The sequence below is a fragment of the Telmatherina bonti genome (assembly GCF_933228915.1).
Source record: "Telmatherina bonti genome assembly, chromosome: 14".
Lineage (NCBI taxonomy): Eukaryota > Metazoa > Chordata > Actinopteri > Atheriniformes > Telmatherinidae > Telmatherina > Telmatherina bonti.
Window position 1 is genome coordinate 35,052,737 of NC_136612.1, and position 19,882 is coordinate 35,072,618.

At 40.1% G+C, this 19,882-nt stretch overlaps 1 protein-coding gene across 1 annotated transcript in view; it reads right to left on the reverse strand.

Moving 5' to 3' along the window:
- Positions 1 to 19,882, reverse strand: part of LOC306765672 (NACHT, LRR and PYD domains-containing protein 12-like) — a gene marked incomplete at both ends in the record, with an annotated part of 50,846 nt that overhangs the window by 11,817 nt on the left and 19,147 nt on the right. The window contains 6 exons of the mRNA XM_079253156.1: positions 919 to 1,080; positions 2,759 to 2,932; positions 4,598 to 4,768; positions 11,048 to 11,218; positions 13,612 to 13,782; positions 16,306 to 16,476. Coding sequence (XP_079109282.1) covers positions 919 to 1,080; positions 2,759 to 2,932; positions 4,598 to 4,768; positions 11,048 to 11,218; positions 13,612 to 13,782; positions 16,306 to 16,476 — 1,020 coding nt within the window. The remainder of the gene's footprint in view (positions 1 to 918; positions 1,081 to 2,758; positions 2,933 to 4,597; positions 4,769 to 11,047; positions 11,219 to 13,611; positions 13,783 to 16,305; positions 16,477 to 19,882) is intronic.

Sequence of the window (19,882 nt, forward strand, 5' to 3'; positions counted from 1 at the left end):
CTGTATTAGCTACTGGAGAGGGAGAAATGCAGCCGCCATATTGGACCGGAAGCTAATCTGATAGCATTCCTAGCTAGCAGCCAAACAAGAAGATGGCAGAGTATTGTGCAGCATATTCCTGTTCCAGTCTGCAGACTGGTGGAAACAGGGCAGGTGGGATTACTTTGAAGTAAGTTTTCTGAGAAAGTAAGATTTTGTATTATACATTAGTGTGTGACTGATAGCCGTCACATGTAATGTAATAAACACATGCAGGTGGAACCTCAGTCGTTCCAGGAAACACTGATGCAGTAAGAGCAGTCGGGACTCTGCTCACAGCGTCACAACATCTATTAACTGGATGGAACTAATAGTTAAGGTGGAGTGCTGCTACACCTGAGCAAAGGTTTTCCGTTGGAGACTCAGCTTCAGATTAAATGTAACGGTATGTAGGCATGTAGATATTTATTTAGTGCAGGCGTTTTTTTTTTTCCTTTTTCCTTCACAAGCAGATGGAGAAGCTTCATTCAGCTTCTATGCTCCACATGTCTGGAAGAAACTCCCAGAAAGCCTCAGATCAGCTGGAACATCCAGGTGAAAGACCCTCCTGTTCTCAGCTGCATTTCTAGATTTCTTATTTAAAAGTCCAAATCTGCTGTTTTATTAGAAACTTGATTTTATTTTAAACTTGATAATGTTTAATAGTTTCTATCTGATGTTCTTTCTCCTTCCTTTCTCTCTTGTTCCTTGCTCCTGCAGATGTTCTTCTTCAAGACCATCTATGGATATTTTATGTTTCTGCTGTGAGTAGAAGGAAAAAACAAATTCTGTGTGTAATAGTTCATCTAACACTCCATCTGACTGAGTGAAGGACAGAGAAACATGTACAGATCTTCCTCCTCTATCAGACATGGTGTGGCTGCAGCAGCCTCTCCATACCTGAGTCTGTGTGGATCCTTCAGTGCAGCCATCAGCAGCTTCGCTCCTGACTCTCCTGGATGGTTGTAGCTCAGGTCCAGATGTTTCAGATGGGATGGGTTAGAGGTCAGAGCCGAGGCCAGAGAAGCACAGCCTTCCTCTGTGATCAGACATCCTGACAGGCTGCAGAAAACATGAATTAACTAAACTAATAGCTTCATCTAAACCATCCACCTGTATCTTAGACCCTCTCCCAACGAGCCTCTTTAAGGACATTTTCCCTTTAGTTGATACAACTCTATTAAATCTTATCAATATGTCTTTAGTGACAGGATATGTACCACAATCATTTAAAACTGCTGTAATCAAGCCTTTACTTAAAAAGCAATCTCTGGATCCACAGGTGATAGCAAATTCTAGACCTATATCTAACCTCCCATTTATGTCCAAAATTCTGGAGAAAATAGTTTCAGCTCAGCTACATGCCCACCTAAGCAGAAATAATTTATTTAAAGAGTTCCAGTCAGGATTTAGAGCTCATCATAGCACTGAGACGGCATTGGTGAAAGTTACTAATGACCTTCTTATGACCTCAGACAAAGGACTTCTGTCCGTACTTATCTTGCTTGATCTTAGTGCTGCATTTGATACAGTCGGTCATAACATTCTGTTAGAGAGACTAGAACAGGTGGTTGGAATTACAGGTACAGCGTTAATCTGGTTTAAACCATATTTATCTGATAGACTTCAGTTTGTTCATGTAAATGACAAGTCCTCCTCACAAACTACAGTAAGTCATGGAGTTCCTCAAGGTTCTGTACTTGGACCAATACTCTTCACACTATATATGCTCCCTTGAGGCAACATTATTAGACAACATGGAATAAACTTTCATTGTTATGCAGATGATACTCAGACATACTTCTCCTATACCAAGCGGAGTAATTCATTCGCAGACTGCAGGCTTACTTGTGGTTCTTAGAGTCTCAAAGAGCCGAGCAGGAGGCAGAGCCTTTGGTTATCAGGCCCCTCTCTTATGGAATAAGCTCCCAGTTAGTGTTAGGGAAGCAGACACCCTCCCCACCTTTAAGACTTGGCTGAAGACTTATCTTTTTGATAAGTCCTATCGCTAGTGATGGTTAGCATCCCTTCGTTATGCTGCTATAGGTTTAGACTGCTGAGGGACATTTCCTGATACACTGAGCTTCTTTCTCTTTATCTCTCTCTATCTATCCCCCCCCAATAACTGTGTTGCATCATTAACATGTATGTCTCCCGTCTCAGCAGGTCTCCCTGGCCGGGAGTAGCAGTTCCTGTTGTCTGTTGTCTTGCTGTCCTCTTCCCCCCACACAGCAGAGGCAGATGGCTGCCTGTCCTTGAGCCAGCTTCTGCCGGACGTTTCCTTCCTGTTAAAAGGGAGTTTTTTCCTTCCCACTGTCGCCAGTGTGCTTGCTCAGGATGGGAGATTGAGTTGGACTCAACTCAATCTGTTGGTTTCCGTATATAGGCTGTTATGAATTGGCTTTCATTATGTTTTCTTTTTCCTGTCTGTAAAGCATCTTGAGATGGCATTGCTGTGATTTGATGCCATATAAATAAAGTTGAATTAAATTTAATTGAATTGAATTTAACAGAAAACACAAAAACCTAGAGAGACTTGCAGTGAAAGTAAAGCTGAATGAAGAACTGGACCCGTCTCTCATTGCTCCCTTTGTGTTGCTGCTTATTGTGGAGTGTTGTGGTTTTTGTACTGCAATGACACTTCAGGGCCACCGTAGAAATTCATACAAACAGCTTCTGCAGGTATCATGTTAGTCATGAATAAAAACTCCTTTAAACACTCAGTGTGATGAATCCTGACCTGAGAGTTTCCAGTTTGCAGTTTGGACTCTTCAGTCCACCAGACAACTTCTTCACTCCTGAATCCTGCAGGTTGTTGTTACTCAGGTCCAGTTCCTTCAGTCTGGAGGACTGGGAGCTGAGAACTGAGGACAGATCTTCACAGCTTCTCTCTGAGAGACCACACACACTCAGCCTGGCGAGAAAGTTTCAGAGAAAAATGCAAATAAGACATGTGAGAAGAAGATGACAAGATCAGGACTCATGTTGAACGTCTCCTCAAAGATCACCTGTAGAGAAAATCAGGTTGGACTCTGCAGAGTTTCATTGTGGTTTTACTGTTTAGGATCTTAAATGTTTCACTGTTTTGTTTTAAATCTGGTACATAAATAAATCTATTTTTTTAACTTTTTTTCAAGTACAATGAAAAACACAAAATAAAGAAACAGACATAGGAGGTGAATATGAACCAAAACAAACTGACATCAGTGTGCTGTCCTCACAACACGTGACTATGTGAAGCTAGACAGGCAGCGAACAAAGCAGCAAATATAAAGTTCTCCACACAAGGCTTGCTTTTCTTGTTGTCACTGAAGATCTTTATGAATTATTATATTTGCATTTCCATTTTTATAACTGAAACATACTGCCTGTACTTCCAGGGACTTATAGTGGGGGCTTCTGCCTGGAAAGACAGGTCTTGTCAAGTCCTGGAATAAGTATAAGGGAGCATTAAAAGATCAGATGAGGTCTGACTTTGGCAGCATGTTGAGGCTGAAGCAACTGAGTCATATATAGAGAAGACTGACCAAGTAATGATCTGAAGACTTTTGTCTGCAAATAAGCCCAAATTCTCCCACTAGGATGGTATTTGTAGGAGCCATAAATGTAGTTTAGACGGGGAATCATCACTGGGTGGATGGTTGGTGTTACATGGTTGTCATGGTGATGTGGAGTGGGGTCACATGGATGGGAACCAGTGTAAATCTAAACCAGTGTTTCCAGTCCTGCTCCTCCAGTTCCACTGCCCTGCATGTTTTAGAGGCAGCCCTACTTTAACACACCTGAATGAAATGAACGGCTCATTTACAGGCTGCAAAGAACTTGATGAGGAAGTTGAGGAATCTGAATCAGGTGTGTTGGAGTAGGAACACGTCTAAGACATGCAGGGCAGTGGTACTGGAGGACCAGGACTGACAAACACTGGACTAAACTATTGTAGGTGTTATTTTAGGATTTTCTACACTGCTGGTCCTGAGAACACATTTAGTTTCATGTTTACATGCAAATGAGTGTGAAAGGAACCTTGAAACGTGGACGTTGAGCCTTGTCTGTCTGGAGGACTGGGATCTGAGAACTGAAGACAGAACCTCAACCCCTTCACCTGAGAGGACACAGCTGCTCAGTCTGAAAATGAAGAAGATTTGTCTTAAAATGATGCCACATTAAGTGCTGATGATGAGCTGAGAGACTCATGCAACAAAGAAAAATGATGAAAATTTCTTCTGGGAGGAAAAAACAGGAACATGAAGCCAAACACTCATCTATTCTTTTCTTCATATATAAGACTAATATTGCTTTAAGTTTATTCCAGAGACCAGCCAACATTTTGGGCTTTGTGTAGTATTTCCTTTAAATGAATAAGTGTTGATATGTTGGACTTGTTCTGTCCATCTTCCAGTCGGTTAGTAGCTACATGAGCTAAATCAGGTAAGGCTGAATGAACTGACATAACAAGAACCATTTTCATGCTAATGTGTTCATCTGGAGAAATTCCATTCTGTTTATTTCTAAATAGTCCAGAAATGTTTCACATTATTGGATCACAAAGACTTTATGAAGCTGAAGAAGTAAAACCAACCTGAGAGTTTCCAGGTTACAATGTGGACTCTGCAGACCAGCAGACAGCTGCTTCATTTCCAAGTCCTGGATGTTCAGGTCCAGGTCCAGTTCCTTCAGTCTGGAGGACTGGGAGCTGAGAACTGAGGACAGATCTTCACAGCTTCTCTCTGAGAGACCACACACACTCAGCCTGGAGAGAAAGTTTCAGAGAAAAATGCAAATAAGACATGTGAGAAGAAGATGACAAGATCAGGACTCATGTTGAACGTCTCCTCAAAGATCACCTGTAGAGAAAATCAGGTTGAACTCTGCAGAGTTTCATTGTGGTTTTACTGTTTAGGATCTTAAATGTTTCACTGTTTTGTTTTAAATCTCGTACATAAATAAACCTATTTTTTTACTTTTTTTTTTAAGTACAATGAAAAAACAAAATAAAGAAACAGACATAGGAGGTGAATATGAACCAAAACAAACTGACATCAGTGTGCTGTCCTCACAACACGTGACTATGTGAAGCTAGACAGGCAGCGAACAAAGCAGCAAATATAAAGTTCTCCACACAAGGCTTGCTTTTCTTGTTATCACTAAAGATCTTTATGAATTATTATATTTGCATTTCCATTTTTATAACTGAAACCTACAGAAAAGAACAAACTAATTACCAGCTAATACACACATCCTAATGCCACAGTTGAAGTTGGTTGGCCTAGCTTAAGCATAACGTGCATATCACATTGAGTATCACATTACCAACACATTTTAAACAACGACAATAATACCAACGCATATGTCAGTGTTCTCTCAACACAACAATACTCACAAAGACTAAAGTTTTTCCAAGACACAAGCGTGTAAGGACACATTTAGTGTTCATGAGCTGCTTCTTCACTTGTGTTGTCCGAGGCGAGATACGTCAAAGAACTATTCTATGTAAGAACGCTCACTCGCTCAGGTAACTGCACGTTCCATATCACAAAGATTACTGCCTTACAGATGTCTCACGCTGATTAGTTTTTAATCTTAACATATTTTATCCTTTTATCATTGAACTTACTCTTCATATTTATTAACTATGAACTCTTGTTTTTACCTTTTTTATGTACATCATTAACAATATGAAATTACTCCTGTCTTTGGCCAAAAGACATGACAATAAGACTTTTGCTGCTTCAGAGTCTCAGTTTCCATGGAGACCAAACTATGTAGAAATAATGGTAAAGCCTTCCACAGTGTGGCTGCAACAGTCATACTGTTAAAATACTTCTTTTCTTTCCATAACTGGATGTTTGTGTTCTTGTTCTGCACCAAGTAAACAATTCCATCTTTAAGTTTGGTTTTTGTCTGGATTTTACTTGGTAAAAGCTTTTTTACAAGCTGTGTGTGATATTATTGTAAGACTGACAGGCTCTGCATCTTTTTCTTTTAATATTTTCCTTCAGTTTTTACAGGATAATTTGTGGAGACGTCTTCAAATAAACCAGCAGCAAGAGAGCTACTTGTGTCTGCCTGTACTTCCAGGGACTTATAGTGGGGGCTTCTGCCTGGAAAGACAGGTCTTGTCAAGTCCTGGAATAAGTATAAGGGAGCATTAAAAGATCAGATGAGGTCTGACTTTGGCAGCATGTTGAGGCTGAAGCAACTGAGTCATATATAGAGAAGACTGACCAAGTAATGATCTGAAGACTTTTGTCTGCAAATAAGCCCAAATTCTCCCACTAGGATGGTATTTGTAGGAGCCATAAATGTAGTTTAGACGGGGAATCATCACTGGGTGGATGGTTGGTGTTACATGGTTGTCATGGTGATGTGGAGTGGGGTCACATGGATGGGAACCAGTGTAAATCTAAACCAGTGTTTCCAGTCCTGCTCCTCCAGTTCCACTGCCCTGCATGTTTTAGAGGCAGCCCTACTTTAACACACCTGAATGAAATGAACGGCTCATTTACAGGCTGCAAAGAACTTGATGAGGAAGTTGAGGAATCTGAATCAGGTGTGTTGGAGTAGGAACACGTCTAAGACATGCAGGGCAGTGGTACTGGAGGACCAGGACTGACAAACACTGGACTAAACTATTGTAGGTGTTATTTTAGGATTTTCTACACTGCTGGTCCTGAGAACACATTTAGTTTCATGTTTACATGCAAATGAGTGTGAAAGGAACCTTGAAACGTGGACGTTGAGCCTTGTCTGCCTGGAGGACTGGGATCTGAGAACTGAAGACAGAACCTCAACCCCTTCACCTGAGAGGACACAGCTGCTCAGTCTGAAAATGAAGAAGATTTGTCTTAAAATGATGCCACATTAAATGCTGATGATGAGCTGAGAGACTCATGCAACAAAGAAAAATGATGAAAATTTCTTCTGGGAGGAAAAAACAGGAACATGAAGCCAAACACTCATCTATTCTTTTCTTCATATATAAGACTAATATTGCTTTAAGTTTATTCCAGAGACCAGCCAACATTTTGGGCTTTGTGTAGTATTTCCTTTAAATGAATAAGTGTTGATATGTTGGACTTGTTCTGTCCATCTTCCAGTCGGTTAGTAGCTACATGAGCTAAATCAGGTAAGGCTGAATGAACTGACATAACAAGAACCTTTTTCATGCTAATGTGTTCATCTGGAGAAATTCCATTCTGTTTATTTCTAAATAGTCCAGAAATGTTTCACATTATTGGATCACAAAGACTTTATGAAGCTGAAGAAGTAAAACCAACCTGAGAGTTTCCAGGTTACAATGTGGACTCTGCAGACCAACAGACAGCTGCTTCATTTCCAAGTCCTGGATGTTCAGGTCCAGGTCCAGTTCCTTCAGTCTGGAGGACTGGGAGCTGAGAACTGAGGACAGAGCTGAACATCCTCCATCTGAGAGGGAACGTCCAGTCAGTCTGAAGAGAAGGAATTGAACAAAATATCTGTGTTAAATTTCTGTCACATTTAATGTTAAGGAACAACTAAGATACATTCCTTTAAAAAAGAAAAAAGTTCTGTAAAGGCAGAATATCTGCTGAACTTCTAATGAGGAGCTGTGAAAAGTTTCACTGTTTTCACTTTATCCAGAAGGTTTTATTGGACTTTGTGAAGTTTATAGTTGAGATTGTGCAAATTTCTCCCATCAGCTACAAATATCTCACAATCAGCAAACATTTTTCATTTGATCAATAATCAATAATACATCTTCAGTTTACCATGGAATGATAAAGTGTATAAATTTACAGCTGGTTTCACAACAACCACACGTGTAAAGTGATAATTATATACAATCTGTTTAACCATTTACAGACAGACAGACAAATAGACAGACAGTAAATAACGGTGTAGAAGGTCAGAGTGGATCAAAAATAATTATACACAAAACGTCTCACAAACAGAATTTTCAAAATGGAAACTGACCTTGTTCTCAAAGGGAACATTTAGAAATTTGAATGAACAATGTGAAACGTTTATTGAAGACCAGTTGAAAATAAAATTGAAGTAGCTAGAGAGAAAAGGGTCTTCATGTGCAAGTGGGGATGGGAGTGATGTAAAAAACTGTAAATGTTGTGGTTGTGAAGTCTGACTCCCAGAATAAATAGGCCTGACACACAGATTCAAGAGTTTTTCTACCTGGAGACGACCTGGATTTCACCGTGTCTCGGCCCACAACACAATCAAGGAGTAGAATGACTGCTTTGGAAGCTTTGGCTATGTTACAAGAAATGCAAGATTGAGACTCTGATGGTGGAAATGAGGACTTTACATTTGAAGATGAAACATACAACACAGATGCAGATTCTTCATCGGATGAGGATGTGACTTCTACTGAAACATAAAACCCTGCACAGCAGGAAGAAAACCTGAGTCAGCATCATGAGGCGACAAGACTTTCTCAAGGAAAAACATTGCAGTGCCAGGTTCGCAAGCTCTGCTACAGAAACCAAAGCAGTGAGCGTTCTGTGCCTTGCAAAAAGTTTACCTATCATAAATGTAGGAAGGACTCACCTTGGGTTTGTGGAAACTGCTAAACGGGACAATTGTGGGCTGATATAGTTTTCTGTTCATTCTGTAGCCTATATGTATGAGCACCAGTGCTTTAAGTGGAACAAAATAAGTGCTGATACTCCATTCATGACTTGCTGTCAGTTTGACAAAAAGTTGACAGAAACAGCAGGGCAGGACACCAGAAAAGATGGCTTGTGAGAAGGAGAACAGATAGAATTCCTAGTGATCACAACCTTATCCAGGAAAAAACTTAGAAACTTATCACATAATTCCTGGAAGCTTCCAGTGGGGCATTGAGAGCGGTTTTATCGTGTGATATAAAACACGGGGATTGTATGTGTTTGCTGCTATTAAAAGAAATATTTTGCTCTTGCACATTTCACACTTCTTTGATAGCGGTACCAGCTCTCTCTCAGCATCATACAAAAAACACTAGTTTGTCCTTTTTCCACTTTTGCTCGTATCGCCTGCACTCCCATCTAATGGCACGGGTATGATCACTTAAGGGGTCGGGTCTGGGCTTTAATCACCTTGTTTTGACCAGTGCCATAGGATTTAGTACAGTAAGGCACAATTAATTGAAACTAGCAAGGACACCCTCAGTGCTTAAAGACACAGGAGGCTGCAAATCAGCGTCATTAAAAATGGCGGCGAAAAGAGCAGCAGTGGAGGAGTTAAAAACATGGCCGCACCGGGCCAGACGGGGGTTTTAAATGATTGAGCAGAGGGAATAAAATCAACTAAAACAGGCATGTGATCTGAAAACACTGCATCCCTAATTTTAACATTACAGATGGATAAGCCACATGATAAGACAAGGTCCAATGTGTGACTAGATTGGTGAGTAGGTCTTTTCACCGACAAAGTCCAAAGGCATCTATTAAGTCTAAAAAGTCCTTCACAAGAGGCTTCTATAAGCAACACATGATATTAAAGTCCCCAATGACTAAAACTTGGTGATACTTTGATCAAATTTAGCCCAAGAAGACAGAAAAGTGTCATTAAAAGTTCTTGTTGTACTTTAGAGGCGGATAAATCACTGCACTTAGCAGTGGAGGAGCGCGACCCAGTCCAAAAGGACTCTGTTCAAAGTTGGAGAAAATAGTCTGAAGAGCCACCTGCTTAAACTCCAAACTTGATTTATAGACTATAGCCAAACCTCCTCCATGACCCACAGACCTCAGGGTATTAAAGTAAGAGCAACAGCGATGTTCTGTTTTGACACAACCTTCTGTTATTAGGAATACGGTATGAGCACCGCGTTAGAGTGGAGTCTTGCCGATTGCATGACATACCAGCAGATGTAGCCAGGACGCCCCATGGATCACCATTACCGCGGGGAGGAGGAAGTGGCGGCACAGAGAAAGGAAGCAGAAGTGGGGCTGTAGAGCCGGCGGGCTAGCGAGGCTATGTAAACAGCCAAACAGACCACTGCTTCCCAGCATTTTTTTGACAAATGCAAGATCCCTCGCCGACAAATTAGATGAGCTGAAGATGACAACGAATAAGACCATCGGGGATTGCTGGGTTTTGCTCATAACTGAGGCCTGGCTTCATTCATTCTTCCTAGGTACAGCTATCAAGCTTGCAGGCCAGACAGCACATCGGCATGACAGAACTGACAACTCTGGAAAAACAGAGGAGGTGGCCAATGCATGTATATTAACAACAGCTGGTGTATTAACACTAAGACTGTAGCCAGACACTGCTCCCCAGACTTGGAGCATTTGACCATGAAATGCAGATCTATGTGCCTTGCCCGGAAGTTTAATATCATCATGCAGACTGCTGTTTATGTACCACCAGACACTAATGCTAGCTCGGCTGTTGGGCTTTTGTATAACACCATTAACAGTACTCTAATATCAAGAGTGTCTACAGGGCTAAGCCACCACCACATCTGGGTCAGTCCGATCGCCTGTCCCTGCTCTTAATTCCCACCTATATCCCCTTAGGAAAATGGCTCCCATCTCATGTAGGAATATAAAAACATGGCCTGAAGGGACCTCTCATCAGCCCCAGGACTGCTTTGAGAGAACAAACTGGGATGTCTTTGAACAACACAACCTGGAGGATTACACTGCAGCTGTCCTGGGCTACATCAAGTTCTGTATGGACACTGTCACTGTGAATAAAGCCTAACCAGAAGCCATGGATGACTGAGGTAGTAAAGACACTGATTGGAACACAGCTTTTAGGACTGGTGATGCTACACGATATAGTGTTGCCAGAGCCAACCTGAGGAGAGGCATCACAGAGGCTCAGGCCGCATTGAAGAGGAAGATGGAGGACCATCTTAGCAGTAACAGCACCATGCAGGTTTGGCTGGGGATCAGCATGTCAACAATTGAACCGACATAACAAGAACCTTTTTCATGCTAATGTGTTCATCTGGAGAAATTCCATTCTGTTTATTTCTAAATAGTCCAGAAATGTTTCACATTATTGGATCACAAAGACTTTATGAAGCTGAAGAAGTAAAACCAACCTGAGAGTTTCCAGGTTACAATGTGGACTCTGCAGACCAACAGACAGCTGCTTCATTTCCAAGTCCTGGATGTTCAGGTCCAGGTCCAGTTCCTTCAGTCTGGAGGACTGGGAGCTGAGAACTGAGGACAGATCTTCACAGCTTCTCTCTGAGAGACCACACACACTCAGCCTGGAGAGAAAGTTCCAAAGAAGAATGCAAATAAGACATGTGAGAAGAAGATGACAAGATCAGGACTCATGTTGAACGTCTCCTCAAAGGCCACCTGTAGAGAAAATCAGGTTGAACTCTGCAGAGTTTCATTGTGGTTTTACTGTTTAGGATCTTAAATGTTTCACTGTTTTGTTTTAAATCAGGTAAATGAATAAACCTATTTTTTAACTTTTTTTTTAAGTACAATGAAAAAACAAATCTGTAACTGATTAATAAACTTTAATAAGATCTTTATGAATTATTGTATTTGCATTTCCATTTTTATAACTGAAACATACAGAAAAGAACAAACTAATTACCAGCTAATACACACATCCTAATGCCACAGTTGAAGTTGGTTGGCCTAGCTTAAGCATAACGTGCATATCACATTGAGTATCACATTACCAACACATTTTAAACAACGACAATAATACCAACGCATATGTCAGTGTTCTCTCAACACAACAATACTCACAAAGACTAAAGTTTTTCCAAGACACAAGCGTGTAAGGACACATTTAGTGTTCATGAGCTGCTTCTTCACTTGTGTTGTCCGAGGCGAGATACGTCAAAGAACTATTCTATGTAAGAACGCTCACTCGCTCAGGTAACTGCACGTTCCATATCACAAAGATTACTGCCTTACAGATGTCTCACGCTGATTAGTTTTTAATCTTAACATATTTTATCCTTTTATCATTGAACTTACTCTTCATATTTATTAACTATGAACTCTTGTTTTTACCTTTTTTATGTACATCATTAACAATATGAAATTACTCCTGTCTTTGGCCAAAAGACATGACAATAAGACTTTTGCTGCTTCAGAGTCTCAGTTTCCATGGAGACCAAACTATGTAGAAATAATGGTAAAGCCTTCCACAGTGTGGCTGCAACAGTCATACTGTTAAAATACTTCTTTTCTTTCCATAACTGGATGTTTGTGTTCTTGTTCTGCACCAAGTAAACAATTCCATCTTTAAGTTTGGTTTTTGTCTGGATTTTACTTGGTAAAAGCTTTTTTACAAGCTGTGTGTGATATTATTGTAAGACTGACAGGCTCTGCATCTTTTTCTTTTAATATTTTCCTTCAGTTTTTACAGGATAATTTGTGGAGACGTCTTCAAATAAACCAGCAGCAAGAGAGCTACTTGTGTCTGCCTGTACTTCCAGGGACTTATAGTGGGGGCTTCTGCCTGGAAAGACAGGTCTTGTCAAGTCCTGGAATAAGTATAAGGGAGCATTAAAAGATCAGATGAGGTCTGACTTTGGCAGCATGTTGAGGCTGAAGCAACTGAGTCATATATAGAGAAGACTGACCAAGTAATGATCTGAAGACTTTTGTCTGCAAATAAGCCCAAATTCTCCCACTAGGATGGTATTTGTAGGAGCCATAAATGTAGTTTAGACAGGGAATCATCACTGGGTGGATGGTTGGTGTTACATGGTTGTCATGGTGATGTGGAGTGGGGTCACATGGATGGGAACCAGTGTAAATCTAAACCAGTGTTTCCAGTCCTGCTCCTCCAGTTCCACTGCCCTGCATGTTTTAGAGGCAGCCCTACTTTAACACACCTGAATGAAATGAACGGCTCATTTACAGGCTGCAAAGAACTTGATGAGGAAGTTGAGGAATCTGAATCAGGTGTGTTGGAGTAGGAACACGTCTAAGACATGCAGGGCAGTGGTACTGGAGGACCAGGACTGACAAACACTGGACTAAACTATTGTAGGTGTTATTTTAGGATTTTCTACACTGCTGGTCCTGAGAACACATTTAGTTTCATGTTTACATGCAAATGAGTGTGAAAGGAACCTTGAAACGTGGACGTTGAGCCTTGTCTGCCTGGAGGACTGGGATCTGAGAACTGAAGACAGAACCTCAACCCCTTCACCTGAGAGGACACAGCTGCTCAGTCTGAAAATGAAGAAGATTTGTCTTAAAATGATGCCACATTAAATGCTGATGAGCTGAGAGACTCATGCAACAAAGAAAAATGATGAAAATTTCTTCTGGGAGGAAAAAACAGGAACATGAAGCCAAACACTCATCTATTCTTTTCTTCATATATAAGACTAATATTGCTTTAAGTTTATTCCAGAGACCAGCCAACATTTTGGGCTTTGTGTAGTATTTCCTTTAAATGAATAAGTGTTGATATGTTGGACTTGTTCTGTCCATCTTCCAGTCGGTTAGTAGCTACATGAGCTAAATCAGGTAAGGCTGAATGAACTGACATAACAAGAACCTTTTTCATGCTAATGTGTTCATCTGGAGAAATTCCATTCTGTTTATTTCTAAATAGTCCAGAAATGTTTCACATTATTGGATCACAAAGACTTTATGAAGCTGAAGAAGTAAAACCAACCTGAGAGTTTCCAGGTTACAATGTGGACTCTGCAGACCAGCAGACAGCTTCTTCATTTCCAAGTCCTGGATGTTCAGGTCCAGGTCCAGTTCCTTCAGTCTGGAGGACTGGGAGCTGAGAACTGAGGACAGATCTTCACAGCTTCTCTCTGAGAGACCACACACACTCAGCCTGGAGAGAAAGTTTCAGAGAAAAATGCAAATAAGACATGTGAGAAGAAGATGACAAGATCAGGACTCATGTTGAACGTCTCCTCAAAGATCACCTGTAGAGAAAATCAGGTTGAACTCTGCAGAGTTTCATTGTGGTTTTACTGTTTAGGATCTTAAATGTTTCACTGTTTTGTTTTAAATCTGGTACATAAACCTATTTTTTTTAACTTTTTTTAAAGTACAATGAAAAAACAAAAACTAAAGAAACAGACATAGGAGGTGAATATGAACCAAAACAAACTGACATCAGTGTGCTGTCCTCACAACACGTGACTATGTGAAGCTAGACAGGCAGCGAACAAAGCAGCAAATATAAAGTTCTCCACACAAGGCTTGCTTTTCTTGTTATCACTAAAGATCTTTATGAATTATTATATTTGCATTTCCATTTTTATAACTGAAACCTACAGAAAAGAACAAACTAATTACCAGCTAATACACACATCCTAATGCCACAGTTGAAGTTGGTTGGCCTAGCTTAAGCATAACGTGCATATCACATTGAGTATCACATTACCAACACATTTTAAACAACGACAATAATACCAACGCATATGTCAGTGTTCTCTCAACACAACAATACTCACAAAGACTAAAGTTTTTCCAAGACACAAGCGTGTAAGGACACATTTAGTGTTCATGAGCTGCTTCTTCACTTGTGTTGTCCGAGGCGAGATACGTCAAAGAACTATTCTATGTAAGAACGCTCACTCGCTCAGGTAACTGCACGTTCCATATCACAAAGATTACTGCCTTACAGATGTCTCACGCTGATTAGTTTTTAATCTTAACATATTTTATCCTTTTATCATTGAACTTACTCTTCATATTTATTAACTATGAACTCTTGTTTTTACCTTTTTTATGTACATCATTAACAATATGAAATTACTCCTGTCTTTGGCCAAAAGACATGACAATAAGACTTTTGCTGCTTCAGAGTCTCAGTTTCCATGGAGACCAAACTATGTAGAAATAATGGTAAAGCCTTCCACAGTGTGGCTGCAACAGTCATACTGTTAAAATACTTCTTTTCTTTCCATAACTGGATGTTTGTGTTCTTGTTCTGCACCAAGTAAACAATTCCATCTTTAAGTTTGGTTTTTGTCTGGATTTTACTTGGTAAAAGCTTTTTTACAAGCTGTGTGTGATATTATTGTAAGACTGACAGGCTCTGCATCTTTTTCTTTTAATATTTTCCTTCAGTTTTTACAGGATAATTTGTGGAGACGTCTTCAAATAAACCAGCAGCAAGAGAGCTACTTGTGTCTGCCTGTACTTCCAGGGACTTATAGTGGGGGCTTCTGCCTGGAAAGACAGGTCTTGTCAAGTCCTGGAATAAGTATAAGGGAGCATTAAAAGATCAGATGAGGTCTGACTTTGGCAGCATGTTGAGGCTGAAGCAACTGAGTCATATATAGAGAAGACTGACCAAGTAATGATCTGAAGACTTGTCTGCAAATAAGCCCAAATTCTCCCACTAGGATGGTATTTGTAGGAGCCATAAATGTAGTTTAGACGGGGAATCATCACTGGGTGGATGGTTGGTGTTACATGGTTGTCATGGTGATGTGGAGTGGGGTCACATGGATGGGAACCAGTGTAAATCTAAACCAGTGTTTCCAGTCCTGCTCCTCCAGTTCCACTGCCCTGCATGTTTTAGAGGCAGCCCTACTTTAACACACCTGAATGAAATGAACGGCTCATTTACAGGCTGCAAAGAACTTGATGAGGAAGTTGAGGAATCTGAATCAGGTGTGTTGGAGTAGGAACACGTCTAAGACATGCAGGGCAGTGGTACTGGAGGACCAGGACTGACAAACACTGGACTAAACTATTGTAGGTGTTATTTTAGGATTTTCTACACTGCTGGTCCTGAGAACACATTTAGTTTCATGTTTACATGCAAATGAGTGTGAAAGGAACCTTGAAACGTGGACGTTGAGCCTTGTCTGCCTGGAGGACTGGGATCTGAGAACTGAAGACAGAACCTCAACCCCTTCACCTGAGAGGACACAGCTGCTCAGTCTGAAAATGAAGAAGATTTGTCTTAAAATGATGCCACATTAAATGCTGATGATGAGCTGAGAGACTCATGCAACAAAGAAAAATGATGAAAATTTCTTCTGGGAGGAAAAAACAGGAACATGAAGCCAAACACTCATCTATTCTTTTCTTCATATATAAGACTAATATTGCTTTAAGTTTATTCCAGAGACCAGCCAACATTTTGGGCTTTGTGTAGTATTTCCTTTAAATGAATAAGTGTTGATATGTTGGACTTGTTCTGTCCATCTTCCAGTCGGTTAGTAGCTACATGAGCTAAATCAGGTAAGGCTGAATGAACTGACATAACAAGAACCTTTTTCATGCTAATGTGTTCATCTGGAGAAATTCCATTCTGTTTATTTCTAAATAGTCCAGAAATGTTTCACATTATTGGATCACAAAGACTTTATGAAGCTGAAGAAGTAAAACCAACCTGAGAGTTTCCAGGTTACAATGTGGACTCTGCAGACCAACAGACAGCTGCTTCATTTCCAAGTCCTGGATGTTCAGGTCCAGGTCCAGTTCCTTCAGTCTGGAGGACTGGGAGCTGAGAACTGAGGACAGATCTTCACAGCTTCTCTCTGAGAGACCACACACACTCAGCCTGGAGAGAAAGTTTCAGAGAAAAATGCAAATAAGACATGTGAGAAGAAGATGACAAGATCAGGACTCATGTTGAACGTCTCCTCAAAGATCACCTGTAGAGAAAATCAGGTTGAACTCTGCAGAGTTTCATTGTGGTTTTACTGTTTAGGATCTTAAATGTTTCACTGTTTTGTTTTAAATCTGGTACATAAACCTATTTTTTTTTACTTTTTTTAAAGTACAATGAAAAAACAAAAACTAAAGAAACAGACATAGGAGGTGAATATGAACCAAAACAAACTGACATCAGTGTGCTGTCCTCACAACACGTGACTATGTGAAGCTAGACAGGCAGCGAACAAAGCAGCAAATATAAAGTTCTCCACACAAGGCTTGCTTTTCTTGTTATCACTAAAGATCTTTATGAATTATATTTGCATTTCCATTTTTATAACTGAAACCTACAGAAAAGAACAAACTAATTACCAGCTAATACACACATCCTAATGCCACAGTTGAAGTTGGTTGGCCTAGCTTAAGCATAACGTGCATATCACATTGAGTATCACATTACCAACACATTTTAAACAACGACAATAATACCAGCGCATATGTCAGTGTTCTCTCAACACAACAATACTCACAAAGACTAAAGATTTTCCAAGACACAAGCGTGTAAGGACACATTTAGTGTTCATGAGCTGCTTCTTCACTTGTGTTGTCCGAGGCGAGATACGTCAAAGAACTATTCTATGTAAGAACGCTCACTCGCTCAGGTAACTGCACGTTCCATATCACAAAGATTACTGCCTTACAGATGTCTCACGCTGATTAGTTTTTAATCTTAACATATTTTATCCTTTTATCATTGAACTTACTCTTCATATTTATTAACTATGAACTCTTGTTTTTACCTTTTTTATGTACATCATTAACAATATGAAATTACTCCTGTCTTTGGCCAAAAGACATGACAATAAGACTTTTGCTGCTTCAGAGTCTCAGTTTCCATGGAGACCAAACTATGTAGAAATAATGGTAAAGCCTTCCACAGTGTGGCTGCAACAGTCATACTGTTAAAATACTTCTTTTCTTTCCATAACTGGATGTTTGTGTTCTTGTTCTGCACCAAGTAAACAATTCCATCTTTAAGTTTGGTTTTTGTCTGGATTTTACTTGGTAAAAGCTTTTTTACAAGCTGTGTGTGATATTATTGTAAGACTGACAGGCTCTGCATCTTTTTCTTTTAATATTTTCCTTCAGTTTTTACAGGATAATTTGTGGAGACGTCTTCAAATAAACCAGCAGCAAGAGAGCTACTTGTGTCTGCCTGTACTTCCAGGGACTTATAGTGGGGGCTTCTGCCTGGAAAGACAGGTCTTGTCAAGTCCTGGAATAAGTATAAGGGAGCATTAAAAGATCAGATGAGGTCTGACTTTGGCAGCATGTTGAGGCTGAAGCAACTGAGTCATATATAGAGAAGACTGACCAAGTAATGATCTGAAGACTTTTGTCTGCAAATAAGCCCAAATTCTCCCACTAGGATGGTATTTGTAGGAGCCATAAATGTAGTTTAGACGGGGAATCATCACTGGGTGGATGGTTGGTGTTACATGGTTGTCATGGTGATGTGGAGTGGGGTCACATGGATGGGAACCAGTGTAAATCTAAACCAGTGTTTCCAGTCCTGCTCCTCCAGTTCCACTGCCCTGCATGTTTTAGAGGCAGCCCTACTTTAACACACCTGAATGAAATGAACGGCTCATTTACAGGCTGCAAAGAACTTGATGAGGAAGTTGAGGAATCTGAATCAGGTGTGTTGGAGTAGGAACACGTCTAAGACATGCAGGGCAGTGGTACTGGAGGACCAGGACTGACAAACACTGGACTAAACTATTGTAGGTGTTATTTTAGGATTTTCTACACTGCTGGTCCTGAGAACACATTTAGTTTCATGTTTACATGCAAATGAGTGTGAAAGGAACCTTGAAACGTGGACGTTGAGCCTTGTCTGCCTGGAGGACTGGGATCGGAGAACTGAAGACAGAACCTCAACCCCTTCACCTGAGAGGACACAGCTGCTCAGTCTGAAAAGGAAGAAGATTTGTCTTAAAATGATGCCACATTAAATGCTGATGATGAGCTGAGAGACTCATGCAACAAAGAAAAATGATGAAAATTTCTTCTGAGAGGAAAAAACAGGAACATGAAGCCAAACACTCATCTATTCTTTTCTTCATATATAAGACTAATATTGCTTTAAGTTTATTCCAGAGACCAGCCAACATTTTGGGCTTTGTGTAGTATTTCCTTTAAATGAATAAGTGTTGATATGTTGGACTTGTTCTGTCCATCTTCCAGTCGGTTAGTAGCTACATGAGCTAAATCAGGTAAGGCTGAATGAACTGACATAACAAGAACCATTTTCATGCTAATGTGTTCATCTGGAGAAATTCCATTCTGTTTATTTCTAAATAGTCCAGAAATGTTTCACATTATTGGATCACAAAGACTTTATGAAGCTGAAGAAGTAAAACCAACCTGAGAGTTTCCAGGTTACAATGTGGACTCTGCAGACCAACAGACAGCTTCTTCATTCCTGAGTCCTGGATGCTCAGGTCCAGTTCCTTCAGTCTGGAGGACTGGGAGCTGAGAACTGAGGACAGAGCTGAACATCCTCCATCTGAGAGGGAACGTCCAGTCAGTCTGAAGAGAAGGAATTGAACAAAATATCTGTGTTAAATTTCTGTCACATTTAATGTTAAGGAACAACTAAGATACATTCCTTTAAAAAAGAAAAAAGTTCTGTAAAGGCAGAATATCTGCTGAACTTCTAATGAGGAGCTGTGAAAAGTTTCACTGTTTTTACTTTATCCAGAAGGTTTTATTGGACTGAGTCAAGTTTTTTGTCGAAATTGTGCAAATTTCTCCCATCAGCTACAAATATCTCACAATCAGCAAACATTTTTCATTTGATCAATAATCAATGATACATCTTCAGTTTACCATGGAATGATAAAGTGTATAAAGGTACAGCTGGTTTCACAACAACCACACGTGTAAAGTTATAATTATATACAATCTGTTTAACCATTTACAGACAGACAGACAAATAGACAGACAGTAAATAACGGTGTAGAAGGTCAGAGTGGATCAAAAATAATTATACACAAAACGTCTCACAAACAGAATTTTCAAAATGGAAACTGACCTTGTTCTCAAAGGGAACATTTAGAAATTTGAATGAACAATGTGAAACGTTTATTGAAGACCAGTTGAAAATAAAATTGAAGTAGCTAGAGAGAAAAGGGTCTTCATGTGCAAGTGGGGATGGGAGTGATGTAAAAAACTGTAAATGTTGTGGTTGTGAAGTCTGACTCCCAGAATAAATAGGCCTGACACACAGATTCAAGAGTTTTTCTACC